Source organism: Thunnus albacares, chromosome 17, assembly GCF_914725855.1.
Source record: "Thunnus albacares chromosome 17, fThuAlb1.1, whole genome shotgun sequence".
Lineage (NCBI taxonomy): Eukaryota > Metazoa > Chordata > Actinopteri > Scombriformes > Scombridae > Thunnus > Thunnus albacares.
Window position 1 is genome coordinate 18,427,618 of NC_058122.1, and position 23,106 is coordinate 18,450,723.

At 39.3% G+C, this 23,106-nt stretch overlaps 2 protein-coding genes across 2 annotated transcripts in view; one reads left to right on the forward strand and one right to left on the reverse strand.

Moving 5' to 3' along the window:
• Window positions 1–12,266, reverse strand: part of brd4 (bromodomain containing 4) — a 28,407-nt gene extending 16,141 nt beyond the window's left edge. Inside the window, exon 1 of the mRNA XM_044331511.1 lies at window positions 11,682–12,266. Coding sequence (XP_044187446.1) covers window positions 11,682–11,779 — 98 coding nt within the window. The 5' untranslated portion in view covers window positions 11,780–12,266. The remainder of the gene's footprint in view (window positions 1–11,681) is intronic.
• Window positions 12,267–21,058: 8,792 nt separating this feature from the next.
• On the forward strand, window positions 21,059–22,606 carry LOC122967083 (protein PET100 homolog, mitochondrial). The gene is made up of 4 exons (XM_044331510.1): window positions 21,059–21,197; window positions 21,370–21,456; window positions 21,588–21,620; window positions 22,238–22,606. Exons 1-4 carry the CDS (start codon window positions 21,171–21,173, stop codon window positions 22,325–22,327), a joined length of 237 nt encoding a protein of 78 aa, XP_044187445.1. The 5' UTR covers window positions 21,059–21,170; the 3' UTR covers window positions 22,328–22,606.
• The last annotated feature ends 500 nt before the right edge of the window (window positions 22,607–23,106 follow it).

The following is a 23,106-nucleotide window of genomic DNA, read 5'->3' on the forward strand; positions in this document are numbered from 1 at the left end:
ATTACAGTAAAGTGATGTCATTTTCTCATTTTCTGAACTTACCAGACTGTTCTTTTATTTGCCTTTACCCACTTAGTCATTATATCCACATTACTGATGATTATTTATTAGCGATGCACCGATCCAGTACTGATATCGGATATCGGTCCGATACTGACTCAAATAGCTGGATCGGGTATCGGTGATAATGGGGCCGATCTATTATCTACAAAAGGAAGACACACCAGTGGGGACCGTGGTGTTGTTAGACGCTTTTCTCCCACTGTAGCCGGGTTGCTGCTGTTGTTTCAGCATTGTGAAGCACCAGGCTTAGACAGTACAAAGTGTACGCTAACTTACAACTTTAATGCCAGCCTATGTGAAGTTATTTTGGACGCTATCTTTAGTAAATGAATATCAGCTGTCCTGAGGAGGCAGCGTAGCCTCAATAAGACCAGCTATTGTAGCTAATCTTGCTAAGAGAAAACCAGTCGCGCGATCCGCGTGTAACGGCAAAACACCTAAATAAATCCAATACAACATATAACTTAACAAAATCCCCCGACTATCTACTTGATAACTGTGAGTGTCAAGGCAAGTGACTAATAAAAGTTTCCGTTTGATTATTTAGCAACGTCCGGCTCAGCTAACATTAACTTTACTTAGGCTCACTTTGGGTACTTTCCCCTCCGGGATTTCTTTCCTCACTTTGTTGTGTCACCATCACTCCGGCAACGCTGAGCTGAATCTGCTGACTCAATCCAGAAAATCCCATATTGTTTATATTTATTGTTTATTTTAAACAGATTAGCAGCAACACACACACACACACGCTCCATTCAGTGAGTATATCCTCATAGCTGTCCTCTTTTTCAAAACAGTAACATTACGCGTATGTGTGTGTACTGCTCGCAGTAACACTGAATGTTAGCCTACGTATATAATATCAGTCTAGATAATGTCATATGTCTGGATTGCAGTCCAAAACAAATGTTGACGGCTCACTGCAGCTAAATGTTAGCAACCCAAATCAGCTGTCTTGAACACACCCCATTCCTCCTGCAAACAAATGACTTTATGATTATATTATATAATTCTAAACAAAATTTTGTCTTACACAGTTAGAAAAACAAAATCAAGCCTGATGTTCCCTCACACATAATGATCCCAATCTCTTCCACACAGTAAGGCGTACAGCTTAACAATTGAACACTGGTATCAGATCAGTACTCGGTATCAGCCGATACCCATAGCCCAGGTATCGGGACTGAAAAAGTTGGTTTGGTGCATCCCTACTGCCAACTGTTGGTTCTTCTTTTGTTTTTTCTTCTCTCTATACGTTTTTATACATTTTTATCATTTTTAAAGGGAATTTATATATATATATATATATATCTTTATCCTTTCCTTTGTTGCACTGCTGTGGGCTGGGAGGAACAGCATTATGGGTTTTTTGTACACAAGAAAATGTTTTTGATCAGCTGTCAAGAGATCATTACACAGTTTGGATGTGATCATCAGTACAACAGGCATGGAAACTAGCTAGACCACTGTGGTTGATGCTTGGGTAATTTTCTGTAAATACAAACTGTGTTGAGTTTGTCTGATGAGTTTCTTGATAAGTGTCATGGAAATCACAAGTCATTTACTGTATATTTGAAAGTTATTTCTTACCTAGTATTAGGCTTTTAAGAAGCGTCTCAACACAAGCTGTTAACAAGGAAAAGTTACCAGCTGAATCAATACCTCTGGCACAGTGGATTGCACTAGATAGTACAGGTGTTCATGATTTTGTGTCTACCCTCATTGTACTAAAGATTGCACTTAACAGCTTCATCAAGATTCATTTTTGCTGGTGATATTTCCATTTTTGTCATTCCAACAGCCTTCACAACTGATCACTGGTTGTCAAATATGTAAAAACAGCTACAGAGAGCAGGGCAACTCTAAATGTCTTACCAACTTGCTACACGTCATTTGCAGGAACATTTGGCTTTTCAAAGCAACCGCAACTAAACAATGGGATCTAGTGGAAAACAAAGTGCCCTCTTCATGCACCTACACTGAGCTATGTTTAAGTATCTGAACCTGAAATCTTCTGGAACCATTAAAAACCTTTCATAATTTCTTAAGAGGGGTTCATTCTCATCCTCCAGTAGTAACATCATTTTAATGTGACAGAAAAAAAGCCATGCAAAAACTGTCCTGGATCAACATTAAGGAGAAAGAGTGCAATTTGTTCAGTGTATGGGAACACAAAAGCGGTCAACTAGCCAAACTAGAATGACAACTTTTGTGTAAGTTATTAGGAAGTCTGACAAAAGATAAACTTGCCGTCATTGCCAACATGACACTTGCAAAAGGAGAGTGATGTTATAGTAAGTGATATTAGGCCATCAGTATACTTGACATTTTATCATTTTTATAAAAGACCAAATATTCCAGTATTTTAGAAATGGACTAGAATGACAAAGAGAATTTTTTGAATAACTTAAGTGATTCAGGTCTAAAGTGCTTTGAGGCAGCTAATGGCTCCCCTAAGCTAGGAGTCTAATATCTATCTGCCCATTACGGCTGTGCCATATTGTGTCGCTCACCATAATATAGGTATAATTTTTAATGTGATTGAAAAACGAAAAAAATCATATCATGATAATGGCAATACTCCGACTTGTTGACTTAATGGCGTCGTACCATTACCGCACAGCGACAACAAGCATGGCTGAAAGCAAAAGTAACATTGCTATTGGCTCCACGGTGGAGGAAGGGGAGCGACTTCAGTAGTGTGGACGTGGTTTGGTTACAAAAGATGAGATGTACAACAAATCACAGTAATATGTAAGAGTTGCAAGAAGACTTAAATAACCAAAAGGGGGCAATACAACAAATGTATTTCACCACCTCAAGCAGAAGCACCCGGATGAGTACGAGAAGAGCCAAACATCCTGCGAGGAGTATTTCGTCATATCATCAAGAATACCATTATCGTAGAAATACCATGTTGTGATATTATTTTAGGGCCACATTGCAATATTACTTTTTGGCAAAACGGTACATGGTAGGGGTTGGCATTGCATAATTTGATGATGAAGATGATGATGATAATAATGCACTGTATTTCTCAACCCCTTCTCTCCATATCACCACATTTATGGTTTCTTCACAGATTTTTCATGCATGGATTTTTAACTTTAACCTGGCTGTTAACAAACCCTCCCTTCTCTATATTCTTTCTATCTTACTATATTCTGTGGTTTACTTTTTTCTTTTTCATGATCCTTATAGGGATCATATTCCAAATGTCCTATGATAATAGGACAACAAAGATTTGAATGTTGTTTTCCTTTTTGTAAAAATATAACACTGCAGGACCAGATAAATAGAAAACACAACAGTCCTACAATAAATAATACCTTTGTGAAAGTATGATAAAATGTATCCAGAATTATTTTGGACGGTCTTTCGATTATAATGTGAACACATTTCAATATAACGCAGTCTAATACAACAGCAACACGAGGTACAGCCTCAAATTGTACCATAAAACTGAGTAAACTCATAATTACATCTAACAACAATTAATTAATGACCCTTAATTACCTTTGTAATTAAGAATCATTAGACCTTATTTATTATTTATTTATTGACGCCTTCATTGTAACGTTTCTCAAGACGAACCACCATGATAGTTAATGTGTTGTTTTACTAGAAACATGAATGCACTCTTATTCAACGAAAATAAACAAGGTTAATTTAAGGGGGAGCATGTTTTTAATCCCATGTCTTATCTAGCCGATGAATTGGTTTTAAATTAAATTATCTATAAAATAATACTATGCCAAAAATAATTTTAAAAAATGTGAATCATTTGACTCAAATCATGTGAATCTACTGAATCAACTCAACTTCTAGTCATCTTCATCTTCATTTTTTATCTTCACTACCATCCTGAGTGTGAGGCTGAGGCATATCCTACATTTTCCTCTTATAACATTGGCCTGTTACTTTGACGACATTGCCTGTTTAACATGTGTTTGCAAGGCGTCTTAGAGATGGATCTGCTGTAAAAAGCGCAACGTAAATAAAGATAATTCATTCATTCATGAAGCCCATCAACATCTGTGTGGCGTATATGGAAAATGCAGCACTTTCAGTAGACTTTTTAATACTTAATGTGCAATCGTCAAGTTGCTGCCACCAGTGTTTTCCAATGTAGCTCTTTTAATGAGGATGTTCCATCTGTGCAATCACTGGAATTCTCCATGTGTTTTGTCAGTAATTATTTTGCTAATATTTGTCAAACACTGAAGACAACCCTCTGCTCTCTACTCAGCAGGACACAACCTCTCAGCTGAGCGTGCACACACACGCACACACTCATATAGCGCATGTGGGGGCGGGACTGATACAGACAGGCACGTTTCTTCATCATGCTTGCAATGCTTTGAGGCGGAGGCTAGAGGTCATAAATGTTCACGCATAGTTCATCACAACTTGTTAATCGAAACTATTTTGAAATCAAAACTTAATTTAATAAAGTAGCTGGCTGGACTTAAAAGATTAGTTGGCTGTTTGACCGGCAGCCAGCACTAATGGAAAACTCTGGTGGTACTGCGTTGCATTACAGCTTACAAGAGTTCCTATTATTTTGGTTACTCCACTATTACTGTACGATAGTGTCTGTTGAAGTTATGACTTCTTATGTCGATTAGAAAGAGCCTTTTGTCATAGTTTAAATGTGAATGTGAGGGACACTGCTGGGGCGCGAGATAATTATACACAAAAGACTTGTTCTGACCAAACACTGCAGCGGTTGCAAACTTCCAGATGCAATCCCTATAGTTGTGCACAAAATCTGGAAGGATGCAGACTTAATGGCACAAGCTGGGGGGGAATAGCAAATGTTTTGCACAACTGACTCAAAGCCTTTTCCTAAAAAAAAAAAAACTTGTGGGGACCCAGAAAAAGAAAAGTCTGAATCACAGGCATATACAGTATAGATGGCTAGCAGCAGTAGACAAATCTGGAGTCAACCCTACAAGAAAGTCTCCCACAAGGACAAAGTCAAAAAAAAGTTAGCCACAATAAGCCTGCTCAAGCTGGCCTCTAGTTCTGCGTGGACCAAAGTGTTATCATACACAAACAAATACTGCCAGATGGTCCTCAACAGCTCATTAACATCGTGACAAGCATCCTCACAGTGACAGTTACTAGCATTAATGCACTGCAACAATGGCAAGTGTAAACAAACATCTGGGAACATAGAGGCAGATGCAAATGTGCTCTTCAGAAATAAATGAGGGAACATGAGCTAAATGTCCTGTAGGATTCAGGCATCTATAGCACACACATATAATGTATCTTAACAGGCAGTACTTCAAAAATGTCTCATAAGGGTTTCTACTTTGTCAGACTTCCGTGCATGTGGTCACGCTGATAGTAGTCTGGCCTGTTGGTGCCTTCTGCTACTTAATATTCTTGCTCACAAGGACGCACAAACATATAAAAGCTTCGATCCTACTCGTCAAGTTTGTGATGTGCATGTTCGTGTCGCACACATTTTGTTTTTGTCTCTATGTATCTATCTGTTGTCTTTCATACTCAGCAAAGCTATTTGTGAAACAATTAGAGGTTCGAGACAAGCCCGCATTACCTATCATGGCAAAGGAGATAGTAACCTGACCTGATAGGTTTTAGCTATCAGGTTACAACACACTTCACTCATCTTGCAACATGTAAACTTCATCAAGTGCACGTGTTACTACGATGATAAATTCTTAATGAAGGCACTTGGCTAACCTGGGCCTGCTGGGTACACTTGAAATACCCATTTTTGAGATTCTCTTTAGAGAAATGCCAACCATTCTCCCTTTGCCAATAAAAAAAAAACATTATGAAGATATGCATAAGTTTCCATTAATATTTTATACTAAGCCAACAGGCCAAACAGAGTTAGTGGTAGAGTTAGAGGCAAACAAACTTCACCAATACAGTATGCAGCCCGGCATATTGTTTTCTGTTTTCAGTTCCAGCGAATAACACGCCTCATTTCCAGGAATTTCCTCAAAAACTAAAAGCTCCTGCGGTTCCTTTTTTGTTTGCATTTCCATAAGAAACATAAGGATGAGGCAGATTTTAGTCTGATAAATGATTATAGAACAACACTGAAAACAACTTTAAGGTAATTATGTTTCAGTTTGTAAAATTTTAGAAAAACGTGAAAAAGGCAATCACAAGGGCCTAAAGCTGAAGCTGGAACTGATCAAACGGTTTCAGCACTTGTTAAACAACATGAGTAGGTAAATGCATAACAAAAATCAAGCATGACATTTTTTTATCCAACTACTGACCTTCAGTACTGCAAATTGCAAACTTCAGACGCAAATACAAGCCAAGAAAGTACTATTACTATTATCATGACTTTTTCATTTTAACTAACTTAAAAGGTAATACTTGACTTGGTAATACATCTGCACTGACGTCATATTCAACCAGTCTAAAAGATACATTAGTATAAAGCAGTCTCAATGACCTGCTGTCCTGGTGTAAGAGCAATGTCGGCATGTGAGACTAATCAAGTCTACAGAAGTCCCAAACAAGGGCCAATCAAGAGGTCCACTTCCTGCTGCTGCATGTCCTACATTGCTCTCAGCTCTGGAATAACAGTTGACCTTTGACCTGGACATACATCACTGCAGACTGCTGTGGAATGTTTTCAGGGGAGGAAGTGGCTCTGGTTACTAAGGCGGGGCGGGGGGTGCACATCTCACACCACAATCAGTTTTATTAGCCAAGTATGCAAGCATACAAAGAATGTGTCTTGGCATTTGCTCCCACAAACGCAACATAGAAGAATAAAAATAGAACAAAAGGTATGAAATAAACAAAGTAATATTGAAATTAAATAAAAAAATAAATCTATTCAGAGATTAGAATAATAATAGTTGTGAAATGGGAAATAAAACTTGAAATTAAATATTGACTGTACAAAGGAAATATGGACTGTACTATGGACAAAGAAATGAAGTAAATTAAATATATGAAGGCGACAAAATAAGCAAAAATTAAATGTGACATGTGCAATGAATAATTTAATTATGTAACAGTGGAGGTTGAATGCAATGTGCAATGTTAAGTCCAGTTTGATGAAATATATGAAAGTGACAAGTGCAAGGATTGAATGAGGGATGTGTAATATAAACTCCAGTTTGATAACAGTACAATTCAGCTATTTAGTTGAACAACAGCTTCTGGAGAGAAGAAGCTGGGTCTGCTGATGGAGGCTTTTATAATGGATCTCAGTCAAGGAAACCTGGTCCTGTGTTCAGCCTCATAGTGACTGTACTACATGGAAGGGGAAGAAAAAAAAATAATAGCAAGATGTCCGCATCCCCCATGAAAGTAAACTATTAATCATTCATGTATGGGGGTAGGGGTCGAGTTTAGGCAAAAAGAGGCCTGGAGATTTCACTTGAGGCCCTCACTAAGTGTCAGAATGATGCCCTGTGTTTTGCCTGAAAGCAAACAAATAAATAATTAATGGGACCGCAGCGACAAGGCCAAGAACACCACTCCCTGCTTATTCACCCAGCCTTTTCACTCTTTCACAAAACCACCTTCAACCTTTCTCCAGAGAGAAGCTCCTCTCTAATTCTACGTCTGCCGATACACATATATGTATTGACTCCACTGATGATTTGTTTCATAGCTTTCTTTGCACTCATGTCTTAAAAAGGTATACTATGCAGGATTTTCCTGAAAAAAACCCCAATGTATAGACAGACATACAGAAATAATCCCTCTAAATCATTACTTATGACCCTCTAGAAGCATGTGGCGGTGTATTTATCTGTAGAGACCCTGCCCTCTGCCTGTATTTTCTTATTATTTAGCTGTGTTTGGGATGCTTCTGGGCGTCAACCTTTGGGCAGTGGGTGTGTAACCCCCACCCAATAACAGTGCACAGGGTGTGAGGTTGGGACTTGTAGCATAGTGACCAGGTTACATTGCTGTCTCAGTCTCTCTCCTCTGCTCTCTGTCTGTGTCATGGATGTATAAAGAGCTGCAGGTCTGAGCTACACACACACGCAGAACAGAGAGGCCACAGCGGACAGGATAAAGCTCTGCATTTACGCAATATCTGGCAATGCAGCACCTTCCCGCAGGGTTGTGCTGAGGTGTGGGCGTGTTTATTTGCGCTTTAGAACATTGCTGCTGTGAAACAATCAGAAAATAACATTTTATTTATCTGATTCACGGCTTTGTTCTCGCCAGCGCCACTCGCTCTCTTCATTCACTCTCCTGCTCGCTGAGCCAGGGAGAAGGGACCAACTTTGAATGCTGTGTGTTTACAAACACCAATCACCAAATCCTGCATAGTATAACTTTAAATGTTTCTGTTTTAGTTTTTCCTGTGGAATGGTTAGTAGATGAGGAATCTAAAGGTCATTTTTGTTTCACAAACTCAAACTAGACAATTGGCCTCTGGGCTGACACGATTCCAGTAACAATGTGGTCACACTACATGACTTTCAAAGTCATCAGACCGCTGTACTGTTCAAACCACACCACCTTCTGTCTTGTAATCATGTATCTGAAAGTTGTGTTTCGTACATTACATGACTGATTGGCGACAAGGGGTCACGTATTACAAGATCTGTCACCAGAAGGAATCCCCGACAAGTCTGTCTAATCTCCAAACTCTGCTTTGTCACAAAAACACAAACGAGATGACACGGGAAATGATGCGTTATCATGCACTTAAGTAACAGTAAATAGGTAAATAAATATTTATGCAATGAAAAGTAGGTAGCTGCCTACTCATACTGTGGTTCGGCAAGGACAACAAGGTTACAAATACTGAAAAGATTGTGTGTATGGCAATGTATTCTGATAGAAACTAGGGATACCTGAGGAAAGTTTCCCACCGGTTAATAAACTCATGACAACACCGGTGTTACCGGTTACATTGGACATTTTACAAGAGAAGATATTCGTCAACGACGCTCAATATCTTTTGAGTGCTTACTTTGATCTTTAAAGTTTGATTTTTAGTTTAGATCTTCCCCTTAATTACGAGTTAGTGACGGCGGGCTTCAGATGCAGGGACGAGCCAGAGGATGACCGCCGCTTAGAACCAGAACCGGAGCAACCCGCCTGCCATCTGGAGAAAGACACACTGAGAGTAGGCAGAAAGAATTTCTGCCAAAAACAAGCACCAAGGCCTGGCGAGACATGAGAACAGCTGCTCGCTAACAGCTACGTGTGTTTACAATAGGGAGCAGGAGGGAGGACAGACGTCTCACTCCGCTACTCTGTGCTGCGACTCTGCTGCTGCTGCAGATGTTCATGGAGCAGACACTTTCAGTTTATAATTGTAGCGTCCATCATCTGACTAAGTATTGATAACATACTTAGTATTTTACAAATCAGAGTGTTTTTTATTTGATGAACATAGGCGCTGATATGCGAAAATGAACTAAATGGGTTTTATTTCTATATATATAAAAAAAAAAAAAAAAAAGCAAAATGATGGTGGGGGCGGTGGGCAAGTAATGTAAAAGTGTATGCCGGTATACCGTGTAACACAGGTAACACTGACTACCGTGGCAAGCCTAATAGAAACTATATTATTGTGCCTCCCCTTACAAATAGATGCATGATAAGACTGGGTTCAGAGAGCTGCTGTGGATGACAGCGGAGGAGTTTGCTCTGCTGTCATCACCCTGTGTCTGCCTCACACTCTCTCGTTGCTCGTCATTGCCCTCGTTGCCAGTCACACTTTTCACACTACAGGATTTGGACTCCCCAACAGGTCCAGATATTAAAGGCTGATTTATGGTAGATCACAACACTTTTGAGTGTGTGTCACTTGACAGAAATTATGTATTTTTGACAGAGGAAAGTGTTGCTCAACACTTTCCTTTCATGTTGCACACCTGGAGAATTTTGTTATATCGCAGACATTGTCATATTTTGTTGCACAATGTGACTGGGTAGTGTTACTAATATTGCCATGGTGATTGTAGTTTTCACTGAATTTCCTTATTAATATTTTGGTCTGTAACTTTAGGTAACTCATAACATCCTTGTTTAATTAGTCCCAGTCGGTATGATAAAATTTTACTAATCAAGCCGGCTGCAAGATAGTGTCTGGTTACCATGGAGACGACTGAAACCTTTCACCGAAGCATAAATTAAAAACATTGTGCGACTCTTTAATTTCTGTTGAGAGACACTTATCAAGTGTTGAGCAACCTAACATAAAACAGCCTTTAGCCTGCTCGATATCTTCTGTGTGTACAATTGCACAATTTTTCACTTTTTACTCAGATTTCCACCTCTAAAACAGAGATTGCCAAACGAATTTGATGTGATAGCAGTCACAGCTTTTAGTTTTATTTACATTATTTTAATAATAAGTTACAAGGCAAGCTAACTTGTACTGTTTAGTTAGGCTGATAAAGCATGTTTGCAAAGTTAAATGTTTACATTATGTTATTTTACTTTTTTTATGTTACTAATGAACCCGCTGGTTTCTTCAGGCTTCAGTCATTATCAGGATACTCTTCAAACTGGCAGCATTATCAAATTATACTATATTGTGATAAATATCAATATTGATCAATATGGAAACAATTATCCTGATCATATTTTTTGCCATATCGCCCAGGCCTATACGGCAACCACAATAAGCTCTCCTCACTTCTAAAAATTGTACATTGTGGAGTTGAGTACTGCCACATTAAATCATACAGAAATAATTTCTACACATATTGAGTGTGTGGCAGAGTCAACTATTCTAACTTTGTCCACCTTTTATCATATGTCATTGGTTTAATGACGCATTAATAGAATACCACTGAAACTTGTCTTTAAAAAAAAACAACAAAAAACCCCCCTAACAAATGCTGCCAAGGTTTCTATGGTAACACTTGAGCATTTCTTGGCCAGTGCACTGTACTTTTATTCTTGATGGTTCCAAATCCTAGTTTTGGATGCGTACCAATACAAAAGTAACAACTGGGGTCTGCCGGTTAAAACTCACACAAATAGCTTTGATCACAACAGAATTCATTGTTTCAAATAATCCATCACAAGATCGCAAACTTAAAGAAGTTCCCCTACTTATTATTACAAGTATGTGCTGTTTGAGCCAGTGAATCAGCACACCGACTGACTCATATAGACTTACCTATGACTCAGACAGATTTTAATCTGAAGAGTATCACACCAGCTCTTTCAAGTTAAAACTTCCAGCTAGTTAGGATAAGGAAGCCAAACTCTATCAGGAATCGGGCAACATTTCTACTACTGCAGCACACACAACCCCCTTCTTCCTCTGTAGTCCCCCTTCCCCCACACACCCCTCTCTCACCAGGAGGTAGGTTCATGGCTTCTGGCTGAAATCTGGATAACAATACTGTCCTCAACACAACACTGGAACACACACACACACACACACACACACACACTTAAAACTGGACTGTTGTGCTGGGCCATGTAAAACTAGAGCTAGCACTAACCACATGACAGTCCCAAGAACTATAACTCCAGGCTGTCTTTAATGTAGCTACATCCGCAGCATTTAACCATGTATTTCAATTGATAATATTTTGTATGTATGGTTGTAAAAGCCTTTGGTGACGCTGGTAAATATCTGAAAAGTTCGGACGAGGGTTTACTTCACCGAATAACATTACCTTTTCACAGAGACTGAATGTGCAATTTTTTCCAGAAGGGCATCCAGTTTTTGAAAATCCAGCAAATCGTTTGACTTGGCATGCATCTTGTAATCCATTTATGAACTCCACTAAACAGAAACAGAAACCAAAAACCAAAGAGACGGTAAAAAAGAACTAAGAGTTTGTTTTTCCTTTTCTCTCATCCGAAACACAGGAGAGATTTATTCTTCAGTCTTCGTATCCTAAAATCCCAGAGAACACGCTGAGTAATCCTTAGTGTAGTCCAAGTGGAGTTGAGAGTGGCTGTTCCAGGAAAAATGCCCCAGCCTGGAAACAGTGGGTCCTGGCGGGGAGGAGAGGCTGTGGAAGCCAACAGCCGGCAGGCTGTGTTAGCTGTGTGAACCGGTCCTCTCTCTACCCCATCCCCCTCTCAGTAGTACAACGGCCCAGTTGCCACAGGCTCTTCGCTCCATTGTGTGTCCTCTCCAGGGCCTCCCCAACTTAAATGGACACCAGCAGCAAGCAAGAGGTGAGCAAGGAGGAGAGGGGAAGGCGAGAGAGGAGAAAGAGGGCTCCTATAAGATCCAGGAGGAGCACTTTATACCTCTAGCTCGCTCTCTCTCCCTCTCCCTAGCACAAGCAGACCAGCATGCAGTTACTCAACAGTAAAAATGGCTCTGCTGCTTCCTCATTCAGCGGAGCCTCAGCCCACACACCCCTCCCTCCCTCCCTCCCTCCTACGTGCTTGCTCATTCAACCCCTCCTCTCTTTCCCCATCAATAGCTTGAGGTCCTTGCTCTCTCCTCTCTCTCTCTCTCTCTCTCACTCTGTTACACCTTCAACACCCCACCCCCTTCCTGTCTTTCCTCTGTCCATTTCATCATGCCCCACCCCCACTCACTCTCTTCCTTGAGAGTGATCTTGTATATGGCTTCCCCCACCAAATTAAGGGCTCCCTTATCTGCACTCCATCCTCTCCTTATATACAACTTGTAGAGGAAAAATGATCATTTAGTGAATAACCTTTGTATTAAGCGAGACTCTCTGTGTTATACTGTTTTGTAGAAAGCATGACTGGCTCCCTTTCCGCTGAACTTTACTCGAACCCCTGATACTATAAATGAACTGTATTTCTTAATACAATGCCTGATCTGTATACCACATTTAAGTGCTAAATGATGTAAGGTTGAAATATTGCCTAGCTTGCACATTAACCTTTTTTTTTTTTTTTTTTTTTTTTTTTTTAAATCGGTCTGAGACAAGAGTATGCCTTCATTTGGGAAATGCCTTAATCAATCATTGATGTCTATCCCTTCATTGAATGTAATTATTGACTCTTTGTTCTTATGCATAAAAAACCCTGGTGAGGATGCACTCAGGATCGATTCCTCAGCCGTCGCCGACTGTCACTTTGTTGGTTACGGTCCTTTTGCGCAAAAACTAAATAAATATACAAAGACAAATTTCTCTGTGTTAGTCTCCCTTATTCGGTCAACTACACAACTCACATTCATATTCATACTGGACTACTCCAATACAAAACAGCTGCACAACAGTTTGTTTTTTTCTTGCAGTGTTGAGAAGAAAACATCTGATATTGGGCCAGATCTATAAAACAAACTCTGCAGTCTAAGAAACACTAGCAGCTCTAAATCATTTAATTCAGGCACAGACCTTCATCAGTTTTACAGAAATTAACACTTGATCAATAAAGATCGAATCTACTGGAAAATATTTTTTTTGTCAGACATAAACCCACACCAGGTAAAATAAAGATGGGAAGTGTCTTCTATGTGGCCAAGTTGCTCTTACAGCAAGTAATTTTGTACCTCATCACCACAAAGTCATGAGCATATTCACTCATTGGTATGAGTGCTGCGCCACCCACAACTTGCATGGAGGCAGAGGCTGCACTTTGTAGAGCTCAAGACGGCAGGTAAACTCATCTGAATAATGTAGTGCAGCATAACAGTCACCAGCAAGGGATGTGATGGATCACAGTGAGTATACAGTATATGAGACAGAAACGGTTCAAAAGCATGAGACCACCCACTATGCCTTCCTGTAGAAAAACAGCTGCCAGTAATTATGTTCATGACAGTATGGTGACAACACTGCAGCGGCGGCAGAAAGTTGAACTCATCAGTGGATTATTTCTAATACTTATCTGTGATGCTTTCCTGTACAGACAAATTGACTGTGGTTATACGTTTTAAGTTCAAGCAGATATCATCAAGAGTGATGACAAAATAATTCACACAATTAAAAATCAAGTTCTTAGGAGGCCAGGTTAATACCAGTTAATATTTTTTTACCATCATTTCCAAAATACTGAAGTGCTCAAAGTAAATGCTGCCTCTTACAAAAAAATGTATAAGCGCATTTTAAATTTGTGCATTAAAAAACAGTGGAACAGCCAGAAATGTGAAAAAAGTCATATTTTGATAAAAGTTCGTACGCTTGGCTGAGGTGGAAAAGTTGGTATGATAAAAAGAAAACGTGACAAAGTGCAATAGAAACAATCTTAGCGAAGAAATCATAATGTACAGTACCAGTCAAAAGTTTCCTGTTCACTTGAATGAGAAGGCGTGTCCAAACTTTTGTCTGGTACTGTACATAAAGCATGTGACCGACATCAATCAAGCTTTGGCTTCACTGAAGAGATGAAAAATGCTGGTGTAACATTCCTCAAACTAATACATAAAACATTCGTAAATGCTTTTTTTCCCCTATCACCTTTTCCACATAGTTTTCTAATACTTGAGGTTTGACTAGCACTCTTTTAATTAAGTCATCTCATTGCACCCTCTTCTTCTGCAATAGTTTAACGGCACCAGACCGGAGAAATAGCTGTTTATCTTGAGTCCAACTCTTAATGTTCGCACATTAGTAGTGCATGGAAAAGCACATTAATTTACTTTTGCTTGCCAATTTTCTGGAAATTTAGTTAAAATTTGTGTTACAGTTGTATGGAAACTCAGCCAATAAGAGTTTACTCCCAGTTTACTCTGCACCAATAATCCAAGCTGAGGGCTTGGTTATAGAGGGCTGGTTATAGAGTTGATTGTCTGGTGTTGAGTGGATACTTCTTAAACCCTAAAATATTACATTTGAGTCTTGACCACAGTAGTATACCAAACGAACCACATCGCATGTCTCTGTACATAATATACGCTACCAAAGCTGACCGCTGACCTCTCAATCAATCTTGAGTCTAATGTGCATGCAAACAGGAACACACCCACTGAGTTTCAAAATTAGTCATATGTCGAAACCCCAGGAGAACAGGTGAGTAAACAGCCAACCTGTGAAATGTATAACTTGTCAGGCGACTGGTGAGTGCAATGCACAATGTCTGATTTCCCAAATGAAACAAGCAGCAGCTCCTCTGTGCAGCAGCCAGACACCGACAGTGTCCTCACAGACCCAATTCCCTGTCCACGTGCCATATGCACCATTCCCAGAGACAATACAGCAGCTGCCAGAGTGACAAAGCTCCAACCTATAGCAATTCAGAGGAGGCCAAACCGATGGCCCTGTCACTGGAAGGGTGGTGGTGGTGGCAGCAGGGGGGGGGGGGTCGTATTCAGACATAAGGAGGCAGGGAGGGAGGCAGGGAGGGAGGGAGCGAGGGAAGGATGATGGCGAGAGGAAGGGGGGAAGTGAAGGACAGGGTTGCACATAGACTGGGGGTTGGGTCAGAGCGAGAGGCAGCGGTACACACAGAGATGAGACTCAGCGAGAAAGTCTGAGCGCGCGTCCATTAATCATCAGAGCAGCCCAAACCTACAGGGACCCGGAGTAGAGAAAAGAGGGAACAGGCAATTTGCCAACTTGACATGGTATAGTATGCACTTGTGTACATTCAGCTACGCGTTGAGAAACAACAGAAAGAAGAATAGTGAAAGTAGTACTCAGTAGTAAAGATACACAAAGCCTATTTTTGTTGTATGAAAATAAACTGAATCTAGGAGAGAATTCTACTGCGGTTACACAACCTTGCTTTTTACTCCCACAAAATATCATTTAACAACCTAGAAACAGTAACCCAAGCATTTCTCACATCTTGTCCTCTCTTTTGCAATATATTGTACACTTCACATGTAGCAACAATCTTAATACTAGACAAGGGTTGCAACACACAAATTATTTTCATTATCGATTAATCTTCAGATTATTTTCTAAATTAATCGTTAAGTCTACAAAAACACAACTGACATTCAATTTATCAAATAATTGTTATGCTCCAGACTGGATCTGAGCAGCACAAGGTAAAAAAAAAATTGTGTCAACACTTAAGGAGTGTGCAATGGTTTGGATAACACTGTATAATAGCTATGCTTAAGTATTTAACGGATGCTCAAATCCACCAGGCATGACTGGAATTGACTGAAAATCATAATATGCAAGTCAATCTATACTCCTTAGATTCACAGATGATCATATAATAGGTGAAACAAATATAGAGTCTAATATTAAAACAGTATTTTCACTGCCCAATCCATCATCTCCAATACACAGGCATTCACACAGGACATTTATGTTCACACAGGACGCTTATGTACCACATGAGTAAGTTTGTTGAATAACTGCACTGAGTAAAACCCTGGAAATATTCAGTCCATGTTCCAGAGTTGAGAAGCTTCCAGGTATTACTCAGCACATTTATTCAGCTAATGTCTAAACCCTGCTCCACAAGACATACTCCCTGCCTTGTGCCATGCAGTCTGGCACTGCTGACCATAGTGGAGTCAAGTTCTAGTCGGGTCCTAAAAAAATAACTGGCAATAGTGTGTAAATGTTTGTAATACAATAAATATTTCAAGCTACTCTGTGATCATTCATAATGATATGCATGGGAGTGACACCTACTGAGAACTTTGAAGATAAGAAATTGAAATTGCAGCTTCCGGTACGATGTAAAGGAATGTAAGAAGTTGCAATAAATATCAACGTCCTGAAAATAGCCTATTGCTTTTGAAATGTGTAACTACCTTTTGGTGTGGGACAATTTTTTGAGTAATACTAAGCAATGTTTTGATTAAAACAACTGTGTATGGCAGACATCATTAGTAGGAAGTTCTAATGTGACAAAGTGTTTGGCACAGGATTGTGAGATGTGACTGCCCTCAGCTGGAATTTATGCATAAATGTTTGCTCCACATAATGTTATGACAAATACTGTTGAAAATCTGCACAAAGCAATTGAAGAATATATCGTTAAAGGACCCCCCCTCCCATCAAAAAAACACCCCACTATTCTTATTATCAATGTGTGATATTGGATGTCATATAGTTCTCAAAAATTTAATTTCAGCCATCACTTTTACAGTGATGCAGGAGCTTTCTGTAAAAGTGATTAAGGACAGGAACCAGTGATTGGTGTTAGATTGGCTCATTGTAATAACATAAAGGCCTTGATCAACATGGCCCTTAAAAGCAGAGCATTATTAACGGTAGTAATCACAAATAAAAATATTCGTATTAGCTAAAACTGAAATAGAAATTATTGGTCATCACATGATGATTAAAAAAAACAAACAAACATCTATACCAACATGCCACAGTATGAAAAAGATGCACTGTTTTCATGCGACTGAAGAGAAATCAAAAAACCCAGGTTCAATAATATGGTTTTTGTAGTAGAAGCAGTAACATGGTTGTAGTATGTCTCATTCAAAGTGGTAAATAAAGCACACATTATATTATATGTATATATATATATACACACACATACATACACTATAAGATTTTGTTTCCTAGCTCATTTCTTCTCAGACCACACGCTCCTTTTCATTCAGAGGTCATTCACAAGTAGGCCAAAGATGGTGTTACCATGGCAACTAAACCAGAGAGAGCAGAACCAAAAAAAGGAATAATAAAATGGAAAAGAAGGGGAAAAAAACAACAGGACAAGAAAAGTGTGTTTGACATACGACATCATAATGATCACAATCTGTCAATCAAATATCACAGTCAGACTTAGTCAGATCTCAGACTGTAAGTTAAGCTGCACACATGCATAGTTTCATTTTTAGAAACCGTGGAAATGTTTCAGGTAGTTGATTAGTTTCATGGAAAACCCATACATATCACACACTTTCATTTTGAGGCATGCGATTAATAGTTTTAGCTCCCTGTGATTTACTGCCTACCGGGTATCTGCAAGCACTTTGATCTAGTGGGTTTTCTTTATTTACAAACATACACTGTGCAGTTGATCAATTTCAACTGGCGTAAAATGATTAAAAGCTCAGCCCTCTGAGCTTTTTTCATTTACTGTTTATCTTGTAACTTTATGCCCTTTGACCTGATTCATCCTCTTTACTTACAAGGTAAACAGTGATAACAGCTTTTATAACTAACCAGTGACAAGTTAATCTCAAAACTGACCTGTAGCTATTATTAATATATACATAGCTCTAGGCAGCAAACTGACAAAACATTGTTTGAAGTAGACTGCAAAGAAAGGGCACAGGTAACTAGTAAATGTAATGTATGCCTAGAGCTTTAAACTGCACCAGTCTTTGTGCACCTTCAGGCAAAGAAGCCTATCCAAAACAAGCATGTGACTGCAGGTAGGCTAGTGTCAGTGCTGTATGTTATCATCACATTGACTTCCGTGTCTCTAGCTACGATAGCAGTAATCAACCATTAAAGGCAAAAACACGTAAAATTAGGAATCCTAGTGCAAAGACAACAGCAGAGCCAGTTTGCCAAGTAACGGGCCTCTGCATGAGTGATCTGTTTGAACACACCGGTCGGCTGAATGCCACTGCTTTGTCTATCATACCCAGCCATATTAGTCACATATGAACACTACAGAGCAAAAGACATCTGTCTAGGGAAGGGACTATTACCAGATGTGGTGAATACAACGCAAATTGCAGAGTAATAACTGCTGGCGAGGGAGCATCGTCGAGGAGCCAAGATCCTAACGTTAGGCCACGGGGCATAGATTATTGCCTGGATTTCGTAATGGACGTCAGTGGCACACACAGCAGAACTGGAAGCGCACGGGTATATAAAGGCATTTTGTTTTCAAGTTAATGGCAGCAAGGCTATGGGAAAAATGAATCCGACACTAGTATTTTGTGTTATCTGCTCCATTGACTGCATTCTCAGCAAACAGCCTCAGTCTGAGTGTGCGCCATCATCACCGTGACGGCGTCACCGTCTCACACAACACAAGACAGTCGACGAGCAAACTAGCAATAGATGCCGAACACGGTGGTCGCAACAGCATTTGGTGGGCTATTTGTAGCGTAATTGTGGCCAACAGTGAGTAAGCCGGGTACGGGATGTCAGATAGACACACAATGTAAGTGCGGTTATTGTGTCTTTTTTATAGACAACTGCCAACTAGCTTTAGCTCGCAAGCTAGCTATCCAGAACAGGCCGCCGATCAAATGAACGGTCTCCGTGGGCGCCGGACATTAGCTCTACCTGTTCAGCCTTTGCACCGCTGCCACCGTGTTTCTTGCTGTCTTCTCATACAGTTTACTGACTTTACATGACTAGCAGAATAACGTTTGAAACAACGGCGTTTACCTGGGTTTATCAGGTTGCCAGGGCGCGCGGGATCTTTCTCTCCGAGGATCCTGAACACCTCTCGTCGTCGATGACGTCACGCGTAGGTCTTTTCGTTGAGGACGTAAAAGAGCGCGTCACGGACTGCAACTTCAGCGGCAATTTAGGGGAGATCTGCCGGCAGGATCTGTCCGACAGGATAACTTGCTAAAAACTTTAAATAAACACTACAGGACACTTGGTGACAGTGGAAATATAGCTGAAAGTGAAAAGTAATGTACTGCACTCTGCCAAAGTCACAGACCAAACTATTTAATTTCAGTTGTTATAATGTATGGTAGCAATAATAATAATCATAACCATAATTATAATCATGAACTTAATTTATATAGAACAATTCATGCATAAAATGCAAGAGAAAGTGCTTAACATAAGAGCAGATAATAATAGCATTTATTATAAAGCAATAAAAACAAGGAGAATAAAAAATAAGATAAAATTAAATTAAAACGACAGGATAAAACAAGGTAAAACAACCGTCATGTAAAAACACTTTAAGAGAAAGCAATGGTAAAAAGGTAAAAAGTATCTTCAGATTTTGTTCGAAGGTGCCAACAGATTTAGAGCCCCCTTAGACCCTCTGGCAGGCTGTTCCAGAGTTTTTATTAACAGTATTTGCCCTCACTGTTATTTTTCTGTCCTACCCATGAACAAACACGTTACAGCGTCTCAACAAAAGTTGTTCCAAACAGTATCAGTGGCCACTCTTTTTAGACCCCTTTGCCCCAAAAAGGTGAAAAATAACACACGTGACTGACTCAAGAGTGGCAATAATTTACCCAAACACGCTGTGGCTTTATTGCAGACTTATCTCTTTCTAATGAGATTAGATACAATCGTAGTTCCTAAGAGTTAAAGCCCCCCCCTCCACTCAAAAATGTGTTTTTCTTCTTGTTTCTAGAGTTGAATGTTTGAGCTTCACTGTACAGGATGATGTACAGTATGCGCAGAGTTTGACACTAGAAGGCTGTTTTCACATTCATCTGCTGAAAGTGGAAAGTTTCAGTGCTCACTGAAAATCTGATTTTAAGGGGTGGGCCTACAAGCGTGATTTATGACATCACAACTAGTTTGGAGCCAATTCTTGTCCAATATTCAATTTAACACAAGTGTGATGTGGAAACTTGAAGCCTCCAGTAAACAAACACTGAGAATAAACTTTACAGTGAAGTAGGAGACATCTTGTGTCCAGCAGGAAAACCCTTGAGGTGAAATATATTTGTGTATTTTGAGATTAAAGATGTTTTAATGAGGGAGAAGGAGATGTAATATTAAGGATTTTAACAACATTTTATATACATCTTAAAACATGTCTGGGGGAAGAAGGGGTTGGGGGGTACTCTAACGAAAATACAGAAGAAAATGGGTTTGGTAAAACCATTTAATATATCAGCACCACAAAGATATAATTTAATTTTTTTTCCCCAAAGAGATACCATTCTCTGGACTGGCATTATTCTGGGGTTGTTGATGTTGTATTACGTAAGAGATTAGTAGAACGGGATCAGCAAAAAATTCAATGCAGGTAGATTATTGCAAGTATTCCCCAACTACCCACCGGAGAAAATTACAGCTGGAAAAATTCAATGGTTTGCAGCGCCACTCAGTGGACAACCACTCTCCAAGATATCTTTATTACACTAACGTCGGCTGCGATCCAAAAGTACGATTTAGATGTCGAGATGCCCACATTTAATTTAACAAGATGTATTTTTTTATTTGAACGAAATACCATGTGTCAGTCAAATTTAAATTGTGTTAAAATTATTATTTTTTTTACACATAAACCCCGCGCATGCGTTGTGGCTTTCACGTGATTGGACCTTCGAGAAACCCGGAACTAGTGTGAAGGTCTTCGGTTGTGTGGCTGGAGTTTAGATAACATATTCCGGTTGTGGGTCTAAAGTCGATGTGAAAATGGGTGTTAAAATAGAGGTGTTTAGAGTAAGTATCAGCAACTTGAAATCACTTGTCGTGGACGTTTGTTATGTATTTGTCTTAAGGTTTAAATCCGCATAAGTCGGCCTAGGTTTTATGGTTTGATCCAGCTATCGATAAGCTAACAGTGGTCATGATGTAACTCACTAGCTGGTGTATTTGTTGTTGTTTTGGGCAGATGATGCTGTATTTGTCCTTTCCTGTGGCCATGTTCTGGGTCTCAAATCAAGCAGAGTACTTTGAAGAATACATAGTAAAAAGAAAGGTCAGTAATATGTAGTAATGCTGTTTTTATTTTTAAATTTGAATATCACTTCACTTAGTGAAGTTTGGTTCTTCTTGTAATAACAAATGTCTGTTTCTCTGTACTACGGTGACATCTTTTCTGATCCCCAGAGAGAGATCTTCCCCCCTGATGAGGGACTTCATGTAAGTATAATCCACATAGCTCATCTGTGTTTATGAAAGCCATAATTTCAATTCAAAAAAAACCCCACAAATGTTTGTGATAGTGATGCTACACTTGACACTCACAACCACAAACAGTGGTGATTTATTTTTTCAGACTCCACAATCATCTTGCTATTACCAGCACCTCATACTCTGCACCACAACTCACTTGTGTGTGAAAAGCTTTTCTTTTTGTTTTGTATTTTTCTCCATACAGTCTTTTATTGTTTCCTCAATTTATCACTCAGAAGTAAAGAGATAAATAGCGCAATCAAACCACACAGAAGCCATCAGAGCTCCACATTGTGATGCTGCTTTTTAATTTAATTTTAAGAAAGTCCAATCATGCTGATAGACTGTACTGTTTTCAATTGGAGTGTTTTTTAAATGGATTTATTGGGCTGATAATTAAATATTTTCCCCCCACACTTTCTTCTCACGATTCTCCCCTGAAACCACAAATCAGTGTTGAGTAATTTCCGTGTGTCTTCATGCATCTTAGCTGATTTCCTTTTATGTCTTTTACTTAGTATAAAGATCTGAGGATGTAAACTGACTCAATGATCTGCTGATAATTGTGTTATGTTTATTTACAGAGGAAAGAGCTGGAGGACTTCAAAGAGCGAATGCGTGTTCGGAAGGAACAGCGGATATTAAAAGACATGTCTGTGCAGTCTGACAACTGAGGATTATGTGTTGACGTATAACTGTATAAATTCCCAGCACAACCCATGGAGAAGTATCCGGCAATGTTTTTTGGGCAAAAGAAAACTGGGTGGACTGGAGGAAGAGCACGACACACTGGAAATCTCTGCGAAGTTAACACATCCCAAGGGTTTGCTGGGTGTTTTCCAGAGATTAATTATGCCAGTTGAATTTTCATGTGAGACTTTTTAAATGTCAGAATTTGCCTGATCATTTGAGTTGCTGTGATGTCAAAGTCATTAAATATTTTTTGAGTTAAATATCCAGTTGGATGTAATATAAGTATCATCTTAATTTTGTCGTGCCTATATACCCTTGGATTTGTTCATGTTTAGTCTCTTCATGGTATTATTATTGCATCACAGTGGAATGAAATTAGGCTTTTTTGACACTGATCAACAGAAAAAAAGAGCTTACTATCAAAGCCAGACTCAGCAAATCTTCATAAACTGATTTAAATTGAGTACAAATCTAAAACATAAACAAACTGCCTAACTTTAGAACAGGCACCTGTGACAGCAATTACTGCCTTGAGCCAACAGTATATAACAAGACCTCGGTAGCTTTTGCTTTATGTTCTAGTTTGTTGTCTCATTGGAGTGAAATGTTCCCTCAAATCGCAATTCACTTACTGCATCAGGTTGATCTATCTGTATTTAGCTGAATTCATTTTAACCGCTACCTTCACATGCCTTCCTGGTCCTGCTATAAATAGACATCCCTACAGCTTGACGCAACCACCACCGTCACCAGAAAAGCA

Bases quoted from the DNA above. Each gene is read 5' to 3' on its own strand.
- LOC122967083 (XM_044331510.1), top strand. From the start codon at position 21,171: ATGGGTGTTAAAATAGAGGTGTTTAGA. The intron at 21,198-21,369 runs GTAAGTATCAGC...TGTTTTGGGCAG, and splicing joins TTAAAATAGAGGTGTTTAGA to ATGATGCTGTATTTGTCCTT. The intron at 21,621-22,237 runs GTAAGTATAATC...GTTTATTTACAG, and splicing joins CCCCTGATGAGGGACTTCAT to AGGAAAGAGCTGGAGGACTT.